The 23692-nt window shown below is 46.3% G+C and overlaps 1 protein-coding gene across 7 annotated transcripts in view; it reads left to right on the top strand.

Annotated features, from left to right (window-relative positions):
* Positions 1–23692, top strand: part of PUM1 (pumilio RNA binding family member 1) — a 77784-nt gene that overhangs the window by 10282 nt on the left and 43810 nt on the right. For 5 of the 7 annotated variants that reach the window (XM_075437690.1, XM_075437688.1, XM_075437687.1 and 2 more), the window contains exons 3-5: positions 9224–9292; positions 19508–19616; positions 22278–22456. In XM_075437690.1, the coding sequence (XP_075293805.1) occupies positions 9224–9292; positions 19508–19616; positions 22278–22456 (357 nt within the window). The remainder of the gene's footprint in view (positions 1–9223; positions 9293–19507; positions 19617–22277; positions 22457–23692) is intronic. The other 2 variants (XM_075437691.1, XM_075437686.1) reach the window with 1 other exon arrangement.

Genomic DNA, 23692 nt, shown 5'->3' with positions numbered 1-23692 from the left:
GCACTCCGGGGGGTCAGACGAGCCAGATCTTAGTGTAGCCCTGATTGCTTGCACAAAAATATCGATCCAGACTCGCACCTGGGAAGCAGAAGACGGTTTTCCCAAGGTATTGCCAGCTCCAGTGGGGCAAAATCAAGGTTGCTTGTTCTGTAATCTGATATTTTGGAATTTTGCACCCCAATATGTGCCTGAAACATTGCAGAGTAACCTACATTCCACGTTAATAAAGCGCTTCCCTTGGCAAATAAAATCTGAGGAAAAACATAATTAGCTAACTAAGCCGAGCCACTCTGAAAGGCCGCCTTTCTTGCATTTATTTCTGTACCCTGCATCATTAATCATCTTGGCTAAAAGCCATGTAAAGCATTAGCCAATCTGCAATTTCAATAGCTTTTTGCTTCGAATGCTAATGATAGTAGCAGTTCTAATGATGAGTCCTTTACTACAAAAATAGTAGTTAAACCACCTAATCCTGTCTAATACTTGTGACTTCACATTCTTTCTTTACGGACTATTGTTATAGGAGAGGACTAAAAATAGGGCCGTAATCAGTTGATGGAACAACATATTTTAACCCTGGATCTAGTTGTTAGGGGCAAGCCTGTTGTTGACACTGGGCACTGCTTTTTTTTATTGTCAGCTGGTAAACACTAGTTTTTCTCTCCTACATACTATATGTGTGTGTGTGTGTGTGTATGCACGCAGAGTAGATATTTTTTAAATAATGTGCTATGTGAGCTGTTCAAACAAGACAAACGCAGGCAGTCTCCCACAGCTGAGTGGGAGGCATTTGTTTCCATCTGAAATTTGTAAACCTTTGGTTAATTTAGAAGGCTCTAACTACTTGTGTGTTTATAAATCAAGTGTTGCAAAGTATTTAGGCTGTTTAACCAGCTATATATTTTTTTTTCTCTCCTTTCCATTCTAAGGATGTTTTATTCAGGCAGCAGCCTGAATGTTTTTGATATTTCTGGTTCTTACTGCCTCAATCCCGGTGTTCTTGTAGTAATATTGACCTTTTTTGAGGAATGTTTTACTGGGAAATAAAGAGGTTTTGTTTTTGTGGTTGTTTTTTTTTCTACTACAAATTGAGCAAGACTTAAAATGTGGAGGCCTAATGGATGGAAACGTTACATGATACTTGACTTTTCACACTTGCAGAGTGCACATGAGTTAGAAATAAATGAATAGCCAAGTAATAATCACACTTTTGAGGTGCTCTGGGTAAGCACCCATAACGTACCTGTACAAGGAGGGAGAACTTGGGCTCTGCTATTCATTTTAGGAGCTGAAAAGTCGTAACATTTTGATCCATGCTGACAAGTATAGCAGTAACACAATTCCCTGCATCACTGCAGGAGTAGAAAAGCAAAACAAGCGGTCTCGGAGCAAGGTGGTCCCATCGAGCTTGTGCAGAGCTGAAGCTGTCGGAGGGTTCCCCCCGTGCTCGCCGGGAGCACAGCCAGCATCAGCAGAGACGAGGAATGAGCCCTTCCCGTGGCTTTGTGGTCCCAGCACCCAGCCCTTGCCCCTGCTTCTGTTTGCCAGGGTGGCAGAGAAGTTTAGGGTGCCTTGCCCAGAATTCCTTACGGTAGTATCTGTGGGATACCATGGAGTTTGTTTGCTTGGCTGGCAGGACTGAAGGCTGCAGTTGGCCCTGTAATTTACTGTAGATCAAAGAAATTTTGAAAGCAGCCTTGTACATGTTCCAGCTTAACGAAATCCTGTCTTTGCAGTGCCCGTCCTACTGCGGTTTTAGCAGATGCCGTCCTGGGCTTTTGCCTCCTGGTCAGAAGTAGAATTGGGGGAGAGAGATAGTGGGAGAGCAAGAGCTGTGCTGTAAGGGAAGGATGATGGGGGCTAGGAAGGTCCTGGCATAAGAAAGTGCTGGGGAAGGAGAAAGGTGGCCTTTGAGATGGGGCCGCATGGGGAGCAGCAGTGTTGGGGAGAGCGGAAGCGGAGAAACCAGAGAGCTGAGGCTTACAGAAGCAGCCTTCCAGTTTGCTTTGGTTACCCTATTTAAGATATTTGGCTTAATAGAAATAGATAGTTTAATCCCTCTTCAATTGCTGCTACCGCTGATAAATGCAGATATTTGATCTGGTTAATGTTGTCCAACATCAAAAATTAAAATTATAAACCCTCAGGCTTCATGATGAGCTTTTAGAGGCAATTTTTTTTTTAGATCATCAGCTAGAATACTTCTCAGTAGGTTGTTTCTCAGCTTCTTTTTCTCCAAAGAGCTTCCTAGTTTGTTTATTTGCCTTTTTTCTCTCCTGTATGTTTGGCCTCCCCCCCCGCTGCCTTATTTAATTCCACCTGTCCTTTCTCTTACTGAGAAACATGACTTGTGTAAGGAGAAAGGAAAAAATCCTTTGTGATTAAGAGTGAAATTTAGCCTTTGATGGTTTTGCGGTGTGTCTGTCTAGGTGAATATAAATTCTATATAAATGAGGATTCCTTAATATATAAGGCTAGTCTACAATCCCCTGAGATACTCACAGACCATGAAATGTGATACAGTATTACACTTTCAATTTATATATAAAGGTCATATTAGCAACCATATTTGCTTAATATAAGGCGCGGTATTAATACTGATTATTGGCATTAATATTTACTTAAAATTAGAATTCAGCTCTCAGTTTGAGGAAAAAAAACCGCCTTGGATTATTCTAAAATAAAAAATATGCTACTGGAAATCCAAAAGGTAAATATACTGTTGCTCTCATGTTAATTTGTTAGGTCCTTCAAATCCCTGTTTAGTAATCGTGAGGACAGTTCAGGGCCCCAGTTCCTGTTAATTTAACTGACGGCCAAATTCCTTTTGACAAGAGCCACTTAGCCCTGTGGGCCTTATTGTTTGCTGGGTTAAAATTAACTGGAGTTTTCAGTCCTAGCAGTGCAGTGTGTCCTGTCAGGTGCCTGGGTTCATTGCTGCTCTCGGTGGGCAAGCTGGGGCTTTGGCAGGTTTCCCTGCTCAGCCTTTGCTGCCTTGCAGCCTCTTAGCACTGGGGCCATCAATCCCTGCTTTGGGGTGGCTTGTTAGAGGCATACCAGGAGAGGTTTGGCCCTGGTCTGGGTCTGTGGGTTGTTACCCCTGGCTTTCACCCCTGCTCGTGAGTGGTTCAGACCCTTGGGTCTTTGGTGATGCATGGGAGGATCGCCTGAGTCTGCTCTGTTCTTGAAAATCTCCCAAAACTTCTAAACGCTGGCTACAGCTGTGCCAGAGTGCCTTCCTGGGGGTCTCGGAGGCAGGGAGGGTTGTCTTGCCTGGGTTTGTGGTGTGGCAGGTGAGCAGCAGGTCCGGTACCAAATGGTACCAGCGCATAGAACATCATTAGCTGGTGGGATATTGCTTTCCCTATTTTTGCTGTAGCTATATAACTTCAAAAGCGTTCCAGATGCAGACAAGGACTGGTGTCTGTGCAGCTTTGGGACCAGGAAAGCATTTGCTTCTGAGTTGCCGTCATTGAGTTTTGCAATGGTGAGGCCCTCTAATCTTATTTAAAAAAAAAAAAAAAGTGTAATTGTCCTGTGTCAGGCGGCTACCTGACAGAAATTAGCTGTGTGCTGCTTGAGGGCTTGGAAAATCCACAGTGAATACGTTGGAAGCAGAGTTGCTGAGGAGCTCTTCTGCTGTGTGGGAGGTTGGGTTTTGGAAGTGGCCATTGACCTGGAGAGGGACTGGTTTGTGCAGCTGCAGACTGCAGCAGGTGAGAGCAGAAAGTGTTCTGTCCTTTGTCTTGTCCTCTCTAAAATAGGCAGTGGGTATCTGCTATTGAAACTTGGAAAGGCCTCTGTAGCCTCGGCATGTACGAGGCCACGGGTTTTTATTCAGGAGACTGAAAATAAGATTTGGAGGTCTGACCTAGAGCGGCTGTGTAATGAGCAACACAGCTGTCTCTCGCTTTATCGCCTGTTTTTCAGAGCAAAGGTGAAAATTGGTTAAGAGGGCTTTTGAGAGACTGAATTGACTTCAGCCTCAGCGAAGCAAAGCTATCTGCTGGGTTTACTCCAGTTTTTCGCTGTGGCTTGTAGTTGGTGCGCTGGGCGACTCTGCTCACGCTTCCACCGTGCGGGCAGGGAGTTATTTCTGAGTCAGCGAAGTGGCTCTAAGCTGGAGTGTGCTATAGTGACACACATTCGTATATTAGCATCTGTGGAAATTACTCTTCTTGAATGAGATTCTCATTAATTTCGGTGAGATTTACAGAATTCCTGAGTGCGCACACAGCATTTGGTGTGAAGGGGAGGCCTGTTCCTGTGCCATGAGATTGCCTTGTAGTGCTCGTTCAGTAGCAGCGTTACTGATGTACAGAGCCGCAGTTTGGTGAAGGAGGCTCCGGAAGCAAGCCCGCTGCTTTTTTGCCTGCTCCGAAAGGAGGAGGGCTGTTGACAGCAAGGTGGGGAGGTCTGTGCGTGGCGGTTGGTGAGGACAGGCGCTTTGCTGGAATGGGGCTGCAGCTGAGGGGTGCTGCTGCCTGGGAGCGGGAGTCGGGGTTTGTTGGATCGCTGGTGAAGCAATTGGGACTCGGCTGACCTCTCCGTGTGGTTCCTGATGCTTCTCGAGACCACTTCTTCCTCCGAGGAACCAGGTTGTCATGTCGTATCCAGATGTCAGGGCATCGCTTCCTTGGACAGCCAATTTGTCTTAGCGTTGTCTTCTGGATTTCTTTCAAAACTGGGTTCAGTGGTGGACCAGATTTCATAGTAATCAAATCTCGTTGACATTAGCGCTCATCTGTGAAGAAGTTCTTTCTCTGTGGACCTCCTTGTTTCTAGTGTTTGCCCCATCCGACGTGTCTGTGTTCGTTAGAGGTCAGTGGTAGTTAATGGGAATAGATCCTGGTGAGGTGGTACATCATCTATAGCGTTTAATCACCATTTCAGTGTATTGCCTGCCTTCTGGAATACTAAGCTGTCGGAAGTCATGACTTTGGCGTTAAGTTTTGCTGTTTCAGAGGTATTTGTTCTTCTTTCAAAGGGAAATGAAGGAGCTCCGTGACATTTGTGCATACCATTTAAGAAAATGAGGTGAAGGGGTGTTGCCATTTAATATTATAGACATGGGGAAATGAGAAGAGGACCTTTTGGGTGCAGTCTTTGAAAACTGAAGAATAAACTAGCCTGTGTTGCAAACAGATAGATACAAGGATCAGTGGAGATAAAGGAACTATGTGAATGAGAGAAAGGGCCTCAAAACCGGTGACTGTATACAGTTTGAGCGTGTTTTTATCCAGAATTGTTAAGACTGATGAAGGAGAGATGGCTAGGGGTGCGACTTCAATATCTGTAATGAATAATTTCTTCCCGTTACCTGCCCTCTGATAGCAGATAGAGAAGCCAATATTATTTTTTTCTGCTTTTGGTAGTAACTGGGGTGAAGTGTATTTGGGAAGGAGATGGAGGCAGCCTGTTGCTATTGCCTGTCATTGAACAGGGAGGTTGGGATGGCAATTTGCAATCCAAGACATGTTTGAAGGACAGCTTCCTTCAGACCTTTAAGAGAGGAGTGAAAATAATAGCACTCTGTTAGGTGTGCAATTAAACCAGCCAGGTATGAAACAACAGGAGTGCACTTTGCTTTCATGTTTATCCCACTTTTTGCCCTTTACCACTCTTTTTGTCTTGATCGTCTGTGTCGCCTCTGTAGTAATCAGCTATCGTGGTGGTGTTTGAAGACAAGCACGCTTCTCCACCTTGGAAAGGGACAGATGGTCGACGCTGAGGAGTGCTGTGTATGCTTACTGGACTGTAGCTCAGAAAGAAACAGGAATTGCCAAATTGTTGTGGTTTCTGGCAGAGGATCATGAACTTGCGTTGAAGGCTCTGACCACGTTGGAGATGATGGCGTTTTCAGTTACACCAGCTCTAGCTTCTGCACCAAGAATTCAGGCTACCAGCATGGGAGCACGGCTTCAGATGTGGATGTAAATCACATATTTGTGCTGCTGTAATTGATTTAACAAGATGATAACATGTTTTTCTACTCAAGAAAAATGCTTGAACAAGACATCTGTGAAACTGTTCTTGCATCTAATGTGAACAAATAAAATGTATGATTCTAGCATTTTTAAAACTGTTTGCTGGAGTAAGCATGGCTGTGTAGCGTGCCAAAGTATCACAAAGAAGGGCAAGAGAGGGGCTGAGAAGTGGAGTTTGTTCCTGTTGGGAAGCTGCGTGTGTGCTGTGCAGGGCTTTCACCGGCTGTTGGTGCGACTGAAGCTGTGAGGGGAGCTCAGCTTGGCAGCGGGGAGCTGGTGGGGCTGGGATACAGCCAAAACCAAATACATATGTCTCTTAATATCCTTTTGATTTATGCTAGGAACGCAATAATTACATCTTTCTAGCAGCTTTATTTTGAGGTTCCCACAGCACAACATCCACCTTGGGGAGTTCATTTGCTTTGGCGAAGCTGGGGGCCACGCACTGAGCAGCCCCCGTTTCCCCACTAGCGCCTTCCACAGCACTGCAGGCCCTGGGTCAGCGCCGCTGCGGCTGCGGCTGTGGTTTGCTGGGACATTGCCTTAGCAGTGAGAGGAATGAACATCACCTACTCAGTCTCTCTGTATAGCTTCTCCATTCCTCAGATGTCTCATTGAAATAATATTTTGCTGCTGTTCAGCTTTTGTGGCTTAGCATGCCTGGGGGTTGCAGCACTTTCCATGAGTTCAGCTTGAAATGCTTCACGGAAGAATTTGAGCTTGTTCTGTCTCACATGAGGCAGCTGAGGTGTCGTAGCTGGCAGATCAGTGATGAAGTCGAGAGTGAAGGGAAGTCTTTGGTGTTGCCCGGTGCTGTAGTGTCTGGAAGGTGGAGTCCTGTTTTCACTCTCTGTGTTCATGGTTGATGTGATAAGCGTCACCGCAGAAGGTGCCAAGACTGAGGCATAACTGAAAATAACTTTGAGCTGAGATATAGTAATAAGAGGATACCTTATTTTTAAACTGTGATTCCAAGTGGCTGGCCACTGAGGATTTGCAAACTACATAAATATGTATTAGATGATTTAACAAGGTGTTACTAATCTTTTGCAAAGTAGTGTTGTGGTAGAATAGTAGAAGAATTCAGGCTGGAGGAGACTTCTGGAGGTTATCGGTGGTGCTTTCCCTACGTGTGATATTCTTGGATGAATTCTGTTGGATCTTGTATTAGAATGGAAATAAAGCATAATCACAACAAAGTCTTGACTTGGTTCTGCTGGCAGTAGTGGCAGGAGTGTCAGAAGTCAGGCTGGGGGTCGGTGAGCAGGGTGTGACTGCTTACAGCACTGGTCACTGGCAGAGCGGTGCATTAGCATCTAAACCAGTTGTTCGGTTTTTGTCCTATAAATCACCCACCAGGTATTACTGGGTGATCCAAGGGCTGGAGCACCCCTCCTCTGAGGAGAGGCTGGGAGAGCTGGGGCTGTTCAGCCTGGAGAAGAGAAGGCTCCAGGGAGACCTTGGAGCAGCTGCCAGTACCTGAAAGTGGCCTACAAGAAAGCTGGAGAGGGACTTTTTACAAGGGGCATGGACGGATAGGACAAGGGGGGATGGCTTCAAGCTGAAAGAGAGTAGGTTTAGACTGGATAGAAGGAAGAAATTCTTTACTCTGAGGGTGGTGAGGCCCTGGCCCAGGCTGCCCAGAGAAGCTGTGGCTGCCCCCTCCCTGGCAGTGCCCAAGGCCAGGCTGGATGGGGCTGGGAGCACCCTGGGCTGGTGGAAGATGTCCCTGCCCATGGCAGGGGGGTTGGAACCAGATGATCTATAAGGTCCCTTCCAACCCAAACCATTTTATGATTCCAGGATTCCCTTGGCCTAGAGGAGGCTGCGTCCAAATCACCTGCTATGTCTTAGGTGGTGACACGACTAAACATTGCGTGTCAGTCTTCAGCAGAGAGCCTGGGAAGGGCTGCGGTGAACAGTGTGTGGATGGCTCATTTGTGGTTTATAAACTATTACCCCTGCTCTAGCAGAAAGGTGTATCGGATCTGTTGGGTTGCAGGGTTATGTAAACATTGAGGAGGAGGCGTGTAGTATTGTTTGTGTGCCATCATACGTGTTTGTGGCTGTTGTAGCAAGTGCTGCTTTGATACAGGTATGTTATCCAAGGAGAGCAACAATTTAACCTGAATCCTAGCACGTGGCTGAGCTTCTGTGCTTTGTCCTCAAGTCCGTAGTTGGGTTTTTGCGTTGCTTCTGCACGTGTGCTCAGTGGCTGTGTCTGTAGGGGCTTGCCTGGGTGAGGTTTGGAAATGAAAATCAGAAGTAGTGTTTTCTTGCATTTTCAACATATCCGACTTATGTAGCTAACAGTTCTAAGTTGCTGGGTTTTTTTTCTGTTCTAATTGAATCAGTTTTCATCGAATCGTGATCTGAAGCAGAAACAGACAACGGCACAGCTCCCCAAGTAAATGTAGAGTTGCAAGTCCTCTGGGTGAGGGAGGGCAGTGTCACACCTCCTGGGGCCGTCCCCTTGCGCCTGAGCTCTGCCCTGCGTCTCTGCCCGCTGTTGCCCTGCCTTAGCTGGCAAGTCTCGGGGACCCTAGCGTGGCCATGGAGCTGCGTGGCTGCCCTGCCACACACCAGCAGCCCCTCCACAACGAGGGAAAGGGCCATCCCCCGTCAGGGGTTTTCTTGAGGTGTTTTGCACCCTGGTTTGTGCTTCTGGATTTCCACTTTGAGCCATTGCTGTGGGTATAGTAACTAAAACAGGGAACTGATTTTAAGGCATTGCTTGTTCTCCTTTCTTCATCTCCTGCCCCCATTTCAAATGGTGTTATTTCATTTGATTTGCTTTTTTTTTATACTGTTACTTTTTTCATATCGATATAACTTGAATATAAATCTGCCTGTTTTATACGAGTCTTTACTTGATTTTCACCTGAAAAGAAATGATGCTGATGACTCCCTTGCTTGAAACCATGCAGTTCACCGTGAAATATTAGTCTGTGCAATGCACTTAGCAAAGGCAGTTGTATTGGACTTTGTGTGTTTTAAAAGTAATTTCTAGTTTTGCCTTTGTTTGCGCATGTAAATCTGACTGTAAGCAGTGTAGCTACTGGGAGTAGTAAAGGTAAGTCATCCTTTGGAGCTCAATAACCTTGTTATGTGCTGTAATATGGAATGTAGCTCTGAGTCTGTATCAGACAAATTGCTATAAACTATGGTTGTCGTTAAAAAAACCCAATCAAATACAGGCGTTTCCTCATGGATTTTTCTTACCTATCTATAACTAGGTGCGTTCCATGGATGAACTGAACCATGATTTTCAAGCGCTTGCTCTGGAAGGACGGGCTATGGGAGAGGTAAGTGAAAGGCCTGTAGAAAAAAAATCTGTGTGTTTTGGGGGGAGGCGAAAATAAATATCAGTTTTTGAGGCTACTGGAATGATTCTGAAGTTGAGAGGTCTTCGTTATGACTGTGAAGCTTGTGTGTGTGTGTGCGTGTGCTTTAACAGAATAAAAACCTGTCAGGCTGGAATACATCTTAGTAGGAGGAACAGCTAAGCCCTCCACCTGTTGTATCATCAAACAGCAAAATGGTGGTTGTAAAAGAACAGTTAGAAATATGTCTTGTGACAAGTGTCAGAATACTTGTAGCGTGTTTATTTTGGGATCCAGTGATCTCAGACCCCACAATGTTGTGGGTTTAGTTGTCTGCCGTTGTCTGCTGCCCTGTTTCCACTCCTGGCCACCTTTTGGCTCTTGTCACAAAGCACAGGACTGTGTTTAACGTTTAAAGTAGCTGGGCAACGTAATCAAGGGCTGCAGGAGCGAGAGGTGCTTCGGACAGGTCAAAGGACTGAGCAGGGAGCTGTCAGATAATGGGCCCTTCAGTTCTAACTCTGTGGACACCCAGTGAGAGTTATTTTAATCTCACAGCGCAGTGAAGAGGTGGCAGATTTGGGGGAGATGGCCATTGGTTTTCTCGGAGAAGAGAGAATTTACCTATTTTTAGGGTGACTTGAAAGAATAACAAATTACTGTAGTTGGCTGTGTTAGGTTCCTGAAAGTTGTCTGTAAATGCTCCTGTTCCCTGCCCTGTTCACTTTTGCTTTGCAGTCAGTCCCTTTAGAGGCTCGTGGAAGAACAGAGATGAAAAAATCGCGTCTTGTAGGAGGGTATTAATGAACAGCAGGACAGCTTGGTGTAGCTCTGTTGTTCTGGAGAGGCTTCCATTTTGTGTTCCTGTCTGTCAAGTTCAGGCGAGTTTATTGTCTTCACGTTTAGTCCATCCTATCTCTGTTACCTAGTTTATGAGCTGGGTGGAGGGCAAATCCACAGAACCCCAAAATTACTGTTTAGAGAAGACAGCAAACCAGGACTGTTACCTGGTAGGATTCATAAGAAGATGCCTTCTCTCAGGTGAAAGACCTCAGGGTGATTGCAGCTTAGCTTCTCTCCTCTCCTTCCTTCTCTGGAAGATTGTAATACTGAGTTGCATTTTAATTTGACAATACTTGATAGGAAAATCTCTGTTTCTCTAGGTTATATTAGCCTATATTGATTGAGACTATTGACTAAGAGCAGATGAAAGTGGTTTACAAAGGACAAGACATGACATTAAAAATCCATCTAAAGCCGCTGAATAACAGCTGATGTGCCTCCATATGAAGCATGCCAGTGGAATGACGGGGGTGTGAATGTTCTGTGAATATTATTTTTTTAACACCCCACTTGGGCAAGACATTCATTTTCAGATATAGAGCATACAGGCTCGTTGAAAGCCTGTTAAGAGTAAGTACAGCACTTGTACTTAACGTGGCGTTAAATCATGTTAGCTTGAATGCCTGAAGGCATTCCTAGATATGCTGATTTTGACCAACTCTTAGTTTATTTGGTCATTTCTTGAGAGAAGTGAATTTGGGTTTGGTTTTTTGGAGGATGTGAGGTTTGCCTTCCAACGATGACTCGCCTTCCCTCCCCCCCTTCTTCTTGTAACTGTGATGAAGAGCGTTTTGGGGATGGCATCCCTTTGTCACCGGGCTTCTCCGCCTGCCCCGGTGTGCGTGCTTTTCCAGGAAAGGGGACATCTCACCCTTCTCTTAAGCTAAGACACTATTTCTTGTTTCTCTTCTCCCTCAGTCCCACAGTTTCCTTTCTTTATCCATTGAATTTTCTCTGTGCTTCCTATTTCAACATACATCCAGCTGGCCGGTTTAAGGAGCTGTGTAAACCAAGATCCCCGCAGGATATGCGTATTGGCTTTCAAGACCGGGTTCTTCAACTCTGGGCTTTGATTTTGTGCAGCGTGCCCTGTCTGTTGTTTAGGTGGCTTAGCAAGGCAGTGATGGCTTCCTCTCCTCCTCCAGCTCCTGGAATGTGAAGGAAACTCGTGGAGAAAGTGTACTAAGAAAAAAATTAAGTTTGAAATAAATGAGAAAAAGAGCAAATTTGATTTGTATTTCTTGATTTTGTGTCTTCAGGTGTCAATAAGCTCATATATGGAGTTGATAGTGAAAAACCTGGCGGAGAACGATGAGGAGAAGAGTGTTTACGCATTTAGTGTATATTTTTATCTTCTGGTTTTCTTGCTTCTTAGTAAGCAACACCATCATAATTGTAGTGATTTAAGGAGATAGTGCCTCTGAAGCGTCAGAGCTTTTTTTTGAAGGGCACTGTCAAACAATTAAATGTCTTATCTAGATTTTGAGAGCAGGATAGATAACTTTTGGTGATGAACAGATATCCTAATCTGGGGAAATTAAGAACAGTTTAAAAAAACCCTGTGGCTTTCATCTGCACTGTGGCTGTTTCCGTCTTTAAAATCTCCCCTTCCCCCATGCAGCCAGCCTCATGCCCCCCTGAATTTCTGTGCGAGTGGAAGTGCAATACTGTCTCCAGTGTGAGACTGAAAAGAAAAGCCACAGAATCCCCGTTGCTCCGCTCTAAAATGGAAAAGATTTGGGCCAGTGATAGTGAGCACGGTCGATAATGTTGAAAGCAGCCTTCTAAAAGGGGTATCTGTTTCCCTCCTTTTTTTAGCCCTTTGTCCAAGTCGTTAGCTGTAACGAAGGAAGGCATCTTGGAGCCTTGCTACAAGCCACAGAAGTGTAATGAAATCTTTGCCAGTTTTGTACCAAGCTCCCCTTGTCAGCGGACGTTGAACTGGGAAGTAATAAAAAGCCATGGTGTATAGCAACCGGTGAAGGAAGTCGCCCGTCGGGGCCGGTCGGCGTTGCTGCTTTAGCCCGTAGGCAGAAGATGTGTCCGTGGAGCTGGTGCTCTCTGCTGAGGGCTGTGGTCGCACAGCAGTGCTGCTTACCTGAGGCTCAACGTCAGCTGTGCAACTGCTCTTTCTTTTCCGGCCTTCAAGACAGGGGAGCGGGATATCTGCTTTTCTTTGCTTAAATCCCATTTATCTGTAGCTTTGCAGCACTGAATATTCGTGCAGTGTCTTTTTGGGGATAGCGGCCAGTGCAGGGGGGCTGCGAGGTGGTGGTTGTCTTTGTCGTCAGTGCGTTACGTGCATTTCGAACCGCGGCAGCATGCGAGATTTGGTGGCAGGTTAAGCTGCGAGATAAGCCTGCGTCTAGAATAAAAGAGCAGCTGGGTGAGTAACTTAATCCAGGAGGGTGGGAGGAGGATGGGACCAGAAAGACATTAGGCAACTGGCAGGTATTTAACTTCAAAAATGAAAGGAATTGGACTAAAAATTTTGAAGTATGAATACCAGGGCGAACAGTGAATCTCACCCTACACTTCAAAAGAAATGCTGAGAAGAGCTATTTGCCACTTCATCTGACGAGCATTTAATTGTTGCTCTCTGCTGCTGTGCCCGGCAGGTTTTAGTGCTGGAGCCTAGGGGAGGTCTGACTCTGGCCAAACAGCGAAACTCCTGCAGCCCCCGTGGTTCGCTGTGGCAGAGCCCTTCAACAGCGAGGGCTGGAGGGCTGGGTGGCTCACCACGTCCGTGTTTGTGTCCCCTTGAGGCAGTTGGCTGTGTCCTAGATAAGCCTCTGCCTCTCCAGTGATCAGCGCTTTTTTTTAAGCAGGGTGGTTGTGGCACTGGGCCTAGACCTTCTTGTATCTGGTTTAGAGAAAAAAAAAGGGGGGGGGGGGGCAAAAAAAACCCTACCAAACAAAAAAACAAGCAAAAAAACCCCTAAACCCCTAAAAAAACCCTCACGTGACTCTGCTTTCCCTGCTAATGATGCCTTTACTCTGTTCTCATAAGTTTATGATTCATTGGCAGCTGGGCTGGGGAGTATTGACAGTTTTGAATAATGTTTCTGTTCAGTTGAGGGTTTTTTTTCCCTTCAGTTTATCTAGTGCTAGCAGCATCAGAAACGGGCGGGCTGAAGCCGTGTTTCTGCAGCGGGATGATCCGCGCCGGGATGGCTCCGCGCCGGGATGGCTCCGCGCCGGGGCTGCGAGCACCAGCACCGGGGCAGGAGCTGCCGGGGACGGTTGGGCGGCTGCTGGCAGCTCCGCAGGGGCCGGCGATGGGCAGCTGGACTGCTTAACGGCTTGCCCTCCTGGCAAGAGGAGACCTTGTCCCTTTTTTTTGTGCTCTCAGCCCCTCCTACGAGCCAGTTTAGCTCCCTGAGCCAGCAGAAAGCTTGCCGGTTCTTTGGGACGGGAGAGCAAAGCTGTCCTTGCGGCACTGCAGCGCGGATTGCTTGTCGTGTGCCCAGCCTCCCGGTCGTGGTTGTAGGTTAGATGGCAGTGGTTTGTTAGGGTAGATAACATCGGAGTGTTTGTAAACCTGCAGCGCTGCCCAAATGTGGCTTGTGAATACACGCTCTGCCTTCTCCTGCCTGTTGCTGCAGATAAACTGAGTTCCCCAACTGCACAGATGGCTGCTTTTATCTTAATATTTGCCTTGTCTGATGGGGATCAGTTTACTTAATTTGTCTAATTCGTAATCCCATCTCAGTGGGATCTGTATGCACAGGCTCTGTACTTGCTGGTCGTGGAATTGCTTTTGTTGATGTGTAAGTTTGTCCCCTCCCCTCTGCTAAATTGAATATTGGCCTGACGCTGTAAGTCCCCTGTAAGAGGGCTTAGAAGGATTATTTATACCAGATAGGGTCAATTTTAATAAAAACGGAGGAACAAATAAACTACTCTAGTTCTGAACTGCTACATGTTCTTTCCTAATTTCCAACCTGAAGAAGTGGATGATACTCACTTAAAATAATCTTGTTGGATTTTTTTTTTTTTTCCCGTTGCAACTGACAACTTTCCCCGAGGAAAAATTCGTGGGCTTGGAGGCCTGGTGCATAATTCAGTACAGATGATGACTGCGTGCTGAACCTCGAGTTTTGGTTGGAGCAGTGCTTGACAGAACCAGGACCCCCATTGCCATCTGTTACCGTTGCCTTTTGTTTCTCACCAATATCTGTCAATACATCCAGAATCTCTATGTAAAATAAACGTTTGTATTCTGGTTTTTTCTGCTCGTGGTGCAGAGCTTCCAGTTGGAAACTGTATGCTGCTGGGGCAAAAAGATTAAGCTGTAGGATACGGAGTTGTAGTTGTTTGTGCAGTGAGGGGGTGAGTGTGCACGAGATAGTGAGCATTAGAGTTTTTTCTGCTCCTTGTCTGTGATTCACTGGAAGACCACAGGAAGGTGTTTGGGTGCAGGTCTGCAGGAGCTCGGTGAGCGGCTGCGTTTGGCCCTTGAGAAGGGGGTAGGGGGTAGGGGAAACAGCAAAGGGCTGAGTGAGCCTGGGCTTGCTGCCTTTTTGTGGTGGCGAATCAGTTTGTATGGTCAGGAAAATTGAAAAATGCCTTGAAATGAGCAACCAGAATACAAAGAAAAGCTTGCTCTGTATATTCCGCTGCATAACGCAGCTTGTTGCTGGGGTTTACCAGCGCGTATTCATATGCAGTGTTCATTTTCATTATTTTTCAGTTAGGAGCGGACTCCTGGTTTGTGCAGCTGTATATGCAGCGTGCCCGGGCCCACTGCCTTGCGTCTGTGGATGTCCCTTTCCACATCTTCAGCGTGTAATTTTGTTAGAATTGAGATGTGGCAGTGTTTTGTGAGCCGCGGCACGCCTGTGTTGGCGATGCTGGTGTGAGGTGTTCTTGTTCTGGCAGCTCCCCTGAGCTCCTCGAGCCCCCTCAGCAGCCGCGTTTGCGAGGGCTCTGGCCAGTGTGCAGCATGGACCGGCAAGAGATGGCTCCTTCTGCAGAGGGCTTTGAGGGGGCCCCCCCGGGGAAAATACCTGCGCCGGGGGTCGCCGCTGAAGGCACCGAGTGCTGTCGGAGCTTGGCCTTGCTCTGCTGAACTCTGCTGGAGCGGCTGATTTGGAAAGGTGTCGCAAATTTTAAGACGATAGAAAGGAGAAACCTCATTTAGTTGCCACTGTTCACATCCCGTGAGAAAGCGAGTACCTCGGAGTGTTAACGCCAAGGAGGGAGGCTGAGCTGAGTTACCTGCAGCGGACTTCCTCGGGAGGAGCAACCACCGAACCTTTGTGCGTGTTTGCTTTGGATTTTGGGATTGCTTTGAAAGTGTTGGGATTACCTGTTGCTGTGGCTGCCCTTGCCAGGCAGTTGCTGGGCTCCCTGTTGCGTTTTTCTGTGCTGGTTTACAGACACAGATTTCCTCTTAGGTTTGCATAATACTTGATTTTTTGCTGAAGTCCCATTTTGCCTTTCACCTTAAAGCAGAAATAAATTTCCTAAGTTTAGAATTCACCATTGCTTTCTTGTGTATATCAGGAAAACTTATTAACATTTTGGAAACTCAGGAGCTTATGAGAGGAGTTTAATTTTCTTGTAAACTAGAGATTACTCATTCTTGAAAAGAAAATACTCCATGCTGCACATTCTTTCCTGTCTCCTTTCTGCCAGCCTGTGCCCCTTTGCATCCTTTTTGAGGTATGGCTGCGGATCAGATTGTGTCCTTACATTGTCAAAGGAAGTAAGGAGTGTTTAGTTGCAGCTAAAAGTTTAATTGGTCCATATCGCTTTCTCCTTCAAAATTCTTTAAAATGGAATGAGGAGGAGAGTAGTTATTTTTGCTGGGCTGGCAGCAGCAGGAGTGAAAAAGCTGCATTTTGAGAAATATGGGGATGACAGAAGCTTAAAAAAAAATGTAACCCACCTGATATGTGTTTATGTTTATAAATAACAGAGAGCACTGCCTTGGCTTTCACCCCCTTAACATCACCCACGGTGCAGATGGAGGGACAGGTTAGTCTGTGGCAGTCGCTTGTCCTCACAGCTGCCTGGGGTTATTTTTGGATTACACAAAAGCAGAGCGTGGTGCAAGTTTCCCTGCTTTTGTCGTTCAGTTGAGAGAATCACGAGCAGTCCTGCGCTGCGTTTCCGATGCAGTGAGAAATCCTCAAGTCACTGACACATTTCTAAAGTGTGTGACGTGCCGGTATCTCGTGGTGTTTCTGCTGCTGGGGGCAAAGAAGGAGCAGCTGGGGAAAACACTGGTCTTTCTGCTCAGTGGTTTGAGAGTTAAAAGGACAAGTTCAGTCTTGTCCTCTCAGTAGGAAGAAGCCGATTAAAACCCAGAGGTAGCTTAGCACTTCGATTAAAATGCTTTCCTCAAATTTTAACCTTGTTGAGAGGTTGGGTGGAAATGACTTTCTGCTGAAAAAGGTTGAAACTAGAGTGGGGTACCTCGTAGAGAGAACAGGCAATTCAGTGGTCTTGTTTGGACAGACGGTGTGCAAGACACGGAGTTTGTGGGCGTGGATGGTGTGCCAAATATTGGAGAACTGAGGACAGCAAAAGTCTGCTGTTTCTGTACTGAAAAGTTCTGATACTCAAAGCCAGTGTTATGAACAAATATTTTGCTGTAGGGAGAGGAAGGAGAGACTGCTTGGACACAAGGAAGAATTCCTTTACAGTGAGGGTGGTGAGGCCCTGGCACAGGTTGCCCAGAGAAGCCGTGGGTGTCCCCTCCCTGGAAGGGTTCAAGGCCAGGCTGGACGGGGCTTGGAGCAGCCTGAAGGATGCTGAAAAGATGCCCGTGCTCATGGCAGCGGGGGGGTTAGATGAGCTGTGAAGGAGCCTTCCAACCCAAGCCATTCTGGGATTCTAGACGCTGGCTCCATACTGAGTGCTGCAGAGCCGGGTGGGGGCAAGTCCTGCGTGTCCCTGACGCTGTCTGTGCAGCTCTGTCACCTGCTCCGGGGACAGCCCGGGTGCCGGAGCCCCTGTGTCCGGGTGGGGTTGGTGTGCTCCAGCCTTGGGGGTACACTGCGTTGTGCTCAGGCGTAGAAGGCAAACGAGCTTACCTCATCCTGAACTTGAAAACCAATCTGGAGATTTTTGCTTTTGAATCAGTAGGAGGAAGCCTACTGCGAGTTGGAGGAGGAGGTTAGGGAGGAGTAAGTTACACACGTGTATGCTTTCAGTGAAAGAAAAACTGTGATTGAATTGAGCAACATTCACCCGTAAATAAGTCCTGCTGAGCGCTGTGGCAGCAGACAGCACACCCAGACACGTGTGCGTGGTGTCTCCGGCCTTGTGGGAGGATCTCGGCTGGTTCAGAAGTGGTGACCTCGTGCTGGAGCTCCTGGTGTGCCTGGCACAAGAGGAGCGTTACTGACACATGTCGTCCTCAAATTTGACCTGTTCTGTGTTAGTCTGAGATGTTGATTCGACCCCGGTGGGTGAGGATTGCTTTGTTTTCCATTCCTGTGTGCTTGTACAGACAACACCCAGGTGTGTGCAGAGAGGTTGCACTTCAGCTGGCAAGTGCCCCCGCACCAGCTCTTGCTCAGGGCTGGCGGTTGGCAGCAGCCGTGAGCCGAGGCACTGGGAGCGTGTTTCTGCTGCTGTGGAATCATCGTAGGATCACTAAGGTTGGAAGAGACCTCCGAGATCATCAGGTCCGACTGTAAAACTGCGCGTCTGTGTGCAGCTTGAGGCTTGACGGGGAGCCCCTGAAGCAGCGGTGCCTCCGCTCCGACGCTGTGCCCGCCCTCCATCTTGTGCCTGTACAAGCTTTTTTCCCAAAGGGATTGCATTTATTTATTTATTTTCCCTTGTAACTGACTGCCGTGTTTAAGTGGTGGGTTGATCTTATTCTCTACTGATCGGCGCAAAAGCAGGGTTACTTTTAGTCAAGAGCAATTGTGTTAGTTAAGTAGCTAAATGTAATTGCTCTCTTGTCTGTGGTGGGGTTTGTTTGGTTTTTTTTTTTTTGGTTAAAGAGTTTGGAAGGAATTCTGCTTTTCAGGTGCGGGGTGAATTTGGTGTTGCTTTCATTATACTGCCTGTCCTCTGTGTAATCTGTCCAGTTATCCAAATCTGAGCCATCTTGTACCTACAGACCTGCTTTGCAAGACATTTCTGAGTAAACAGATCTTCCTGAAGTTAAAAAGTAAACAGTGAGCACAACTTTTCTGATCGTCTGTCTCAAACCAGAGTACTCTGCAAGCTGGGAGCGCGTAAATAATCTGTGCTTCATCTTCATACAGCAGCAGATTTACTCTGTTACGCCATAGCCTTAAATTTGCCCGTCTGCTGCTGGAGTGTAGAGTGATCAGCCCTGCTCACATGCAGAAGGCATCTACTGGTCTGATGATTCTCGTTTGTTCTGTGGGAATTTCCAACAGATGCAAGCACTTGTTAATCTCTCAGTTCCTTTAGGTTTATTCCAACTTCAGCAGGCAAGGCTCATTTATTTTGTTAATTTGCTACGAAGGTACTGTTGTTTCCTGTCTGAATTGCATACATCTCATTCAGCCAGAAGGTTTAATTTGAAGATTGTGTGCATGACATCTCAGACGCTTACGCAGGGCTGGAAATTCCCCTTGCCGTGTGTAGGTGCCGCACGGCAGGTGGTTCCGCGGTGAAGCTGGTATTTTCAAACTACGGCTGCTGAACAGGGCACAGTGTTCCTACTGCCATCTTACGAACTTCAGAACAAGCTTCCTTGGGTTCGTTCAAGCCAAGGATGTCTTTCTGTCTCGCTCTCCATAAGTGCAGAACCTTTGCTTGTCATCCAGTAGGAGCAATGCATGCGTGGCCGGGGCGGTGGCCCAGAACTGTTCACTCTTATTAGTGTTTACAAATAACCTTCATAGCATGGAGAGTCCTCAGCAGTCATTAAAGAAGTGAGAAATGAGAGCTCTTGGCACCTCTCGAGCTCTGCTGTCCCTGCCGGCGTCAGAACCGCGGTATCTGAGGGCAAGGTTTTGTGCTGGAAACGCTGGGCAGTTTTGGGGGTCTCCTCACAGCGCAGGTGGAAGTCGTGAGAACGTTCTGATCAGCACAGTTTTTCCTGCTGATATTTTTCTTGCGAGTAGCTCTCATGCGGAGAGGCTGGAGAATGGAAATTGTATGCGTGTGCTTACGTGTGTGGGGTTCGTAAAGCGTTTAAGAATGTAAGAGGATTGCTGAGACTGAGTCATTATCTCAGTGGCTGTATGGCTTTCACCCTAGGAGTGTATAAATATTTTGATTATAAAGCATGTATCGGTTTGTGTTTAATGATTGATTCATGTTCAGAAGGGAGACGCTTATGGTTTATGTTTGCATTTTATACTTATTTTAATCATGCTTTGTTTTTTGTTTTTTGTTTTTTTTTTTTAATTGCAGCAGCTGTTGCCGGGTAAAAAGTTTTGGGAATCTGATGATTCCAGCAAAGATGGACCAAAAGGGATATTTCTGGGAGATCAGTGGAGAGACAGTGCTTGGGGAACATCAGGTAGCTCAATTATTTACTTAATTTAGTTGGGGTTGAATACAGAAATGTGCAACTCATCTACTTAAAATTGCTGGCCAGTCTGGATGACACAGCTTTTAAAAAATTTTTAAAAACATCTGTTTTACATAATAGAAAACTCACAGAAAAACCCACACTGCTTTGTGATAGCATTAAAAGATATCCATAGTTATAAAAAGATTGTCTAATGTGAACATGTGTACCCTTATGTTTATCTGTCTAAAAATTTTAGATTGCCATTAAAATTTCAGTTTAAACTTTCTGATGTATTTCCTGCCGTGGGATGGGTTACTTCAAGTTTGGACAAAAAGAACAAGGTTCGTAAAAGACAAAAACAGCCCCACAATTTTTTAAATACTAAACCAAACGACCAAAAACCAACAACATTCAATGTAAAAAAAGAAGAAAAAAGTGATGTTTTGAATTAGTAGTGTTGAAGTTTATCTGCCAAGAATTTTGTTCTTGGATCAGAGACTGTCCCTTATTTTAAAATTATGGGGAGAGTGTTCAGGTTGGTTTTAGTTAAATCACAAAAAAAAACACGTGCATGTGCTGAATTTGAAATGCTAACCTTTTACTTTTTATTTTCTGTGCTTTCTATATGTAGTGAATATGCTCCTTAAACACTGCTGAGTATCTCGTGCAGTTTCCAAACAACTGCGCAGAGCTACAGCTCCAGGGGAGATGCGATGTAGAGGAACTTCACTCTCATGTGGGGTTTTTTCTTCCCTTCCTGAAAATGTCCATTATTAGATTGAAGGTGTTGGGATAGTGCTAAGGGCATTTTTTATTATTGAAATTTCAAAATGGCGGTGAAAAGGGGATAAAGCTTCTCAAAATCTGATCGGCTGAACCTCGCAGCCTGGCAGGGTGCTGGGGAGATTTTGGGGAGCTGCTGCCTCCAGCTGACTTGCCTGTCCGCGGTGGAGCTCCGCAGCGGCGCCTGCGTCCAGGCGTCAACACCGGTTTGTGTCTGGCTGCATTAACATAAACTGAGGCCGAGGGTGGATTAAAGGGCTGAGCCAGGCTCTGAACAGCAACAGCGCAGAAGGAGACTTTCTCCTGTGGTGCATCTGCTGTTGGGCTGGTTGCATCCACCAGACAGGCCAGGGCAGCCATCTGGGGGAGGTCACCTCCTACGCTGGTTGATCACAAATCCCCATGAGTCAAAGCCCTTCGTCTCATCTCTTCCTTTGTTTATTCTCAATTAATCCTGTGCACCTTGCAGCCTGTATTCCTGAGCCGTGGCCTGCGCTGGTGTCAGTGAGTCAGGGAAGTCATAGGTGCCCTTTTTGCTCATCTAAAATGAAGAGAAGAGCCATGGTCTGAGCAGTTGCTGAAGGCCACTGCCCCAGAGCAAGGAGCACAGCTTGGAGGTGGGGTGTGGAAGTGTCCTTGGCCAGAGGACTGGTTTGTTCCATGAGCAGTGGAACTAATGAAGCCTGGCTTTCTGGACAATGCCCTTCGCTTCAACCATTTTCCTTTCCATCTGTGTCCACAGTGTGCACTGCAGTCCTCCCGTATGGCTTTGGCTCTTCACTGCTCTACCTTGGAGGTGTAGTTTTAAAGCATTTAAAGGCAATACCACCAAAAGTAGCAGTCCTGGCTGATGCAGGCCACTGCTTTCTTCCCCTCCTGGGGATATAGTTATGCATAAGTAGTTATGCAGCAGTGCAGTGCTGCTGGGGAATCGATCTGGATTAAAACTAGCTTTTTTTCTTTTCGTTGTTAGCTTTATCCCCAAAAAGTCTCCCCAGTCCAGTTCATGGCCCCATAGATTCTTGTGCTGGCTTGAGGGAGAAGGCAGGAAGGCATAGCCAGGAGCAGTGACAGAATAGAGTTACTTCTCTTGGCAGCTTGTGCCTGCTGCGGGAGGAAGCCACGGTGTCGATATCATTGCGTGTCGCTTCCACCATCCCCTGGCAACGACCGTATCTGCTGCCTGGTAGCTTTGACTGGCTGTCGCCAGTCTGAGCAGGCAGGAGCAGAGACCTTCTTCCCTTCCCTTGCTGGGATGTAGGGGCACTTTCTGCTGCCCAGCCAGCAATTTCTGCAGAGCTCCTAAGGACTTGGAGCCATCTGTCCGTAGTCTGTTCTGGTTGGATCTCAAGCCCTCAGGCTGCGGGGATGGTAAAGCTGAAGCAGGAGGTCAGGGATGAGGAAGAAGAAACAAAGTTCTCATAAACTTTTTTTTGAGAAAATAGCAGCTAAGAGAAACTCTGATCATGACATGGGTATAGCAGTTCATATGACCAAGAAAACAAATGTAGGGTGGTGGAACGGTAGGATGATGTTTTAAATGACAAACCAAGACTGATTGTTTTTTCACTGTACTAATGCAAGAGTTTTACTGAAACTAAAAAACTAGAACTTTGGGGTTTTTAATTGCAACTTTTACTTAGACACTTAAATTTCTGGAATTTTACGGCTTTTAGACTTTAAAAGTAGTTATTGCTTGGAGGTTTACAGGTTCTACTAGTGTGAAAATGAGAAAGCCGTCCTGCTTTTTCTAATGGACTTTATCCAAGTCAAAAAGTTGACACTTCTTAGTACAATTAAGACCCTAGAGAGTACGTATTTAATGACTTGCCTACTTTGAATAGTTGAATCTGCTTACAAGAATTACACATGTTTTTGTTCCAGATCACTCTGTTTCCCAACCAATTATGGTTCAGAGAAGACCTGGTCAGGGGTTTCATGTGAATAGTGAAGTCAACTCAGTACTTTCACCACGGTCAGAGAGTGGAGGACTTGGAGTTAGCATGGTGGAGTATGTGTTGAGCTCATCTCCTGGAGATTCCTGCCTAAGGAAAGGAGGATTTGTAAGTGTGCCCGATTCTGACATTTGAGTTCCCATTATGTTATTTTCTCCATTTGCTGCTTGGTTTGTTTGTTTGTTAATCCATTCCTAAAGGCAGAGGTTTCTTCTTTCTTTTACTTGCTCTTAGGTTAGCTATCTTTCTCAGAACAGGCAGGCTAGCAGTTTAACTCTTGGCTTAGGGGGTGGAGTGTGGGAGATGGGGGCAAAGGACGTGGAGGTTGCTGACGTTCCCTGGGTCAGCGGGTAAGCACACCGGCAGGAACACCCCCGCTAAGCTGGTCGTTGGGTCAGTATGCTGATATACCTGTGGTTTCTGAATGAGCGTGTGGCTGCTTTGTTGCTGGCTAAGAACAAAAAGCTCCATGTAATGACGCTAGAAACGTAACGTAGTTACAAAAGCCACTCCAGCTGGGGAACGTTTTCAAGGGCACATCGTTTCCTACGGAGAAATGGCATTAGTCACTGCGCTTCATGGGGCGGGGAAGGCAGCGCAGTTGCTGCTGCCTCGAATCTAAGGATGCGGTGAGAGGCATAATCAAGCCCCATCCCTGTAGTGAGGAAAAAGGGGCTGCACCTCAGCTCTACCTCGTCGGCCAAGTGCTAGGTCAGGAATTGTCAAAAAACATAAAAGCGAGTAGGTTTGTTACTGCTAGACTGCTGTGCTCATCTCTTCAGGGAGCCGATTTGTGGTTTCCTTCATCCATCCTCTTATTTTTGTCCCTCATTAGTGGGCACCTGATAACCTTGTTGAACCCTGAGCCTAAGAAAGATGATTTCTGAAAAATGAACAGTCAGTGGAAGGAGCCAATTTGTCATCCGAGCTGGGGGTCAGAGAGGTGTCTGCTCCGCAGTGCCGGTGGTCAGGCTGTCAGTTCCGCAGCGCAGGGTCTCACTGGTGAATATCGCAGTGGGGGGGTGAGAACTGGGCTCCAACTTTGTATTTATAATTGGCATTTCCAAGCCTGCTCTCTAATATTAAGGAAGCACAATTTTGTTTTATTTAAGAAGAAGCATCAGAAGATGAATGCTTTTAAAACAATCTTTTTTTTTTTTTTTTTTTCTGAATATGGGGGGGGAAATCCCTCCCCTGCAAACAGAGAGAATGGAAAAACGTAGTTGATACAGGGTTCAAAAGCCCTGTTATCTGCGGAGAACTTTTCCCTCAGATGAAGTGGAAGACAGGGTTTGAATGTCTGTCTTTGTGACAGCACCAAAGCTGTCTCTGATAAATATGTTT

Source organism: Opisthocomus hoazin, chromosome 17 (assembly GCF_030867145.1).
Source record: "Opisthocomus hoazin isolate bOpiHoa1 chromosome 17, bOpiHoa1.hap1, whole genome shotgun sequence".
Taxonomy (NCBI): Eukaryota; Metazoa; Chordata; class Aves; order Opisthocomiformes; family Opisthocomidae; genus Opisthocomus; species Opisthocomus hoazin.
The sequence above is the reverse complement of the archived record's forward strand: the minus strand, read 5'-3'. Positions and strand labels throughout refer to the sequence as shown.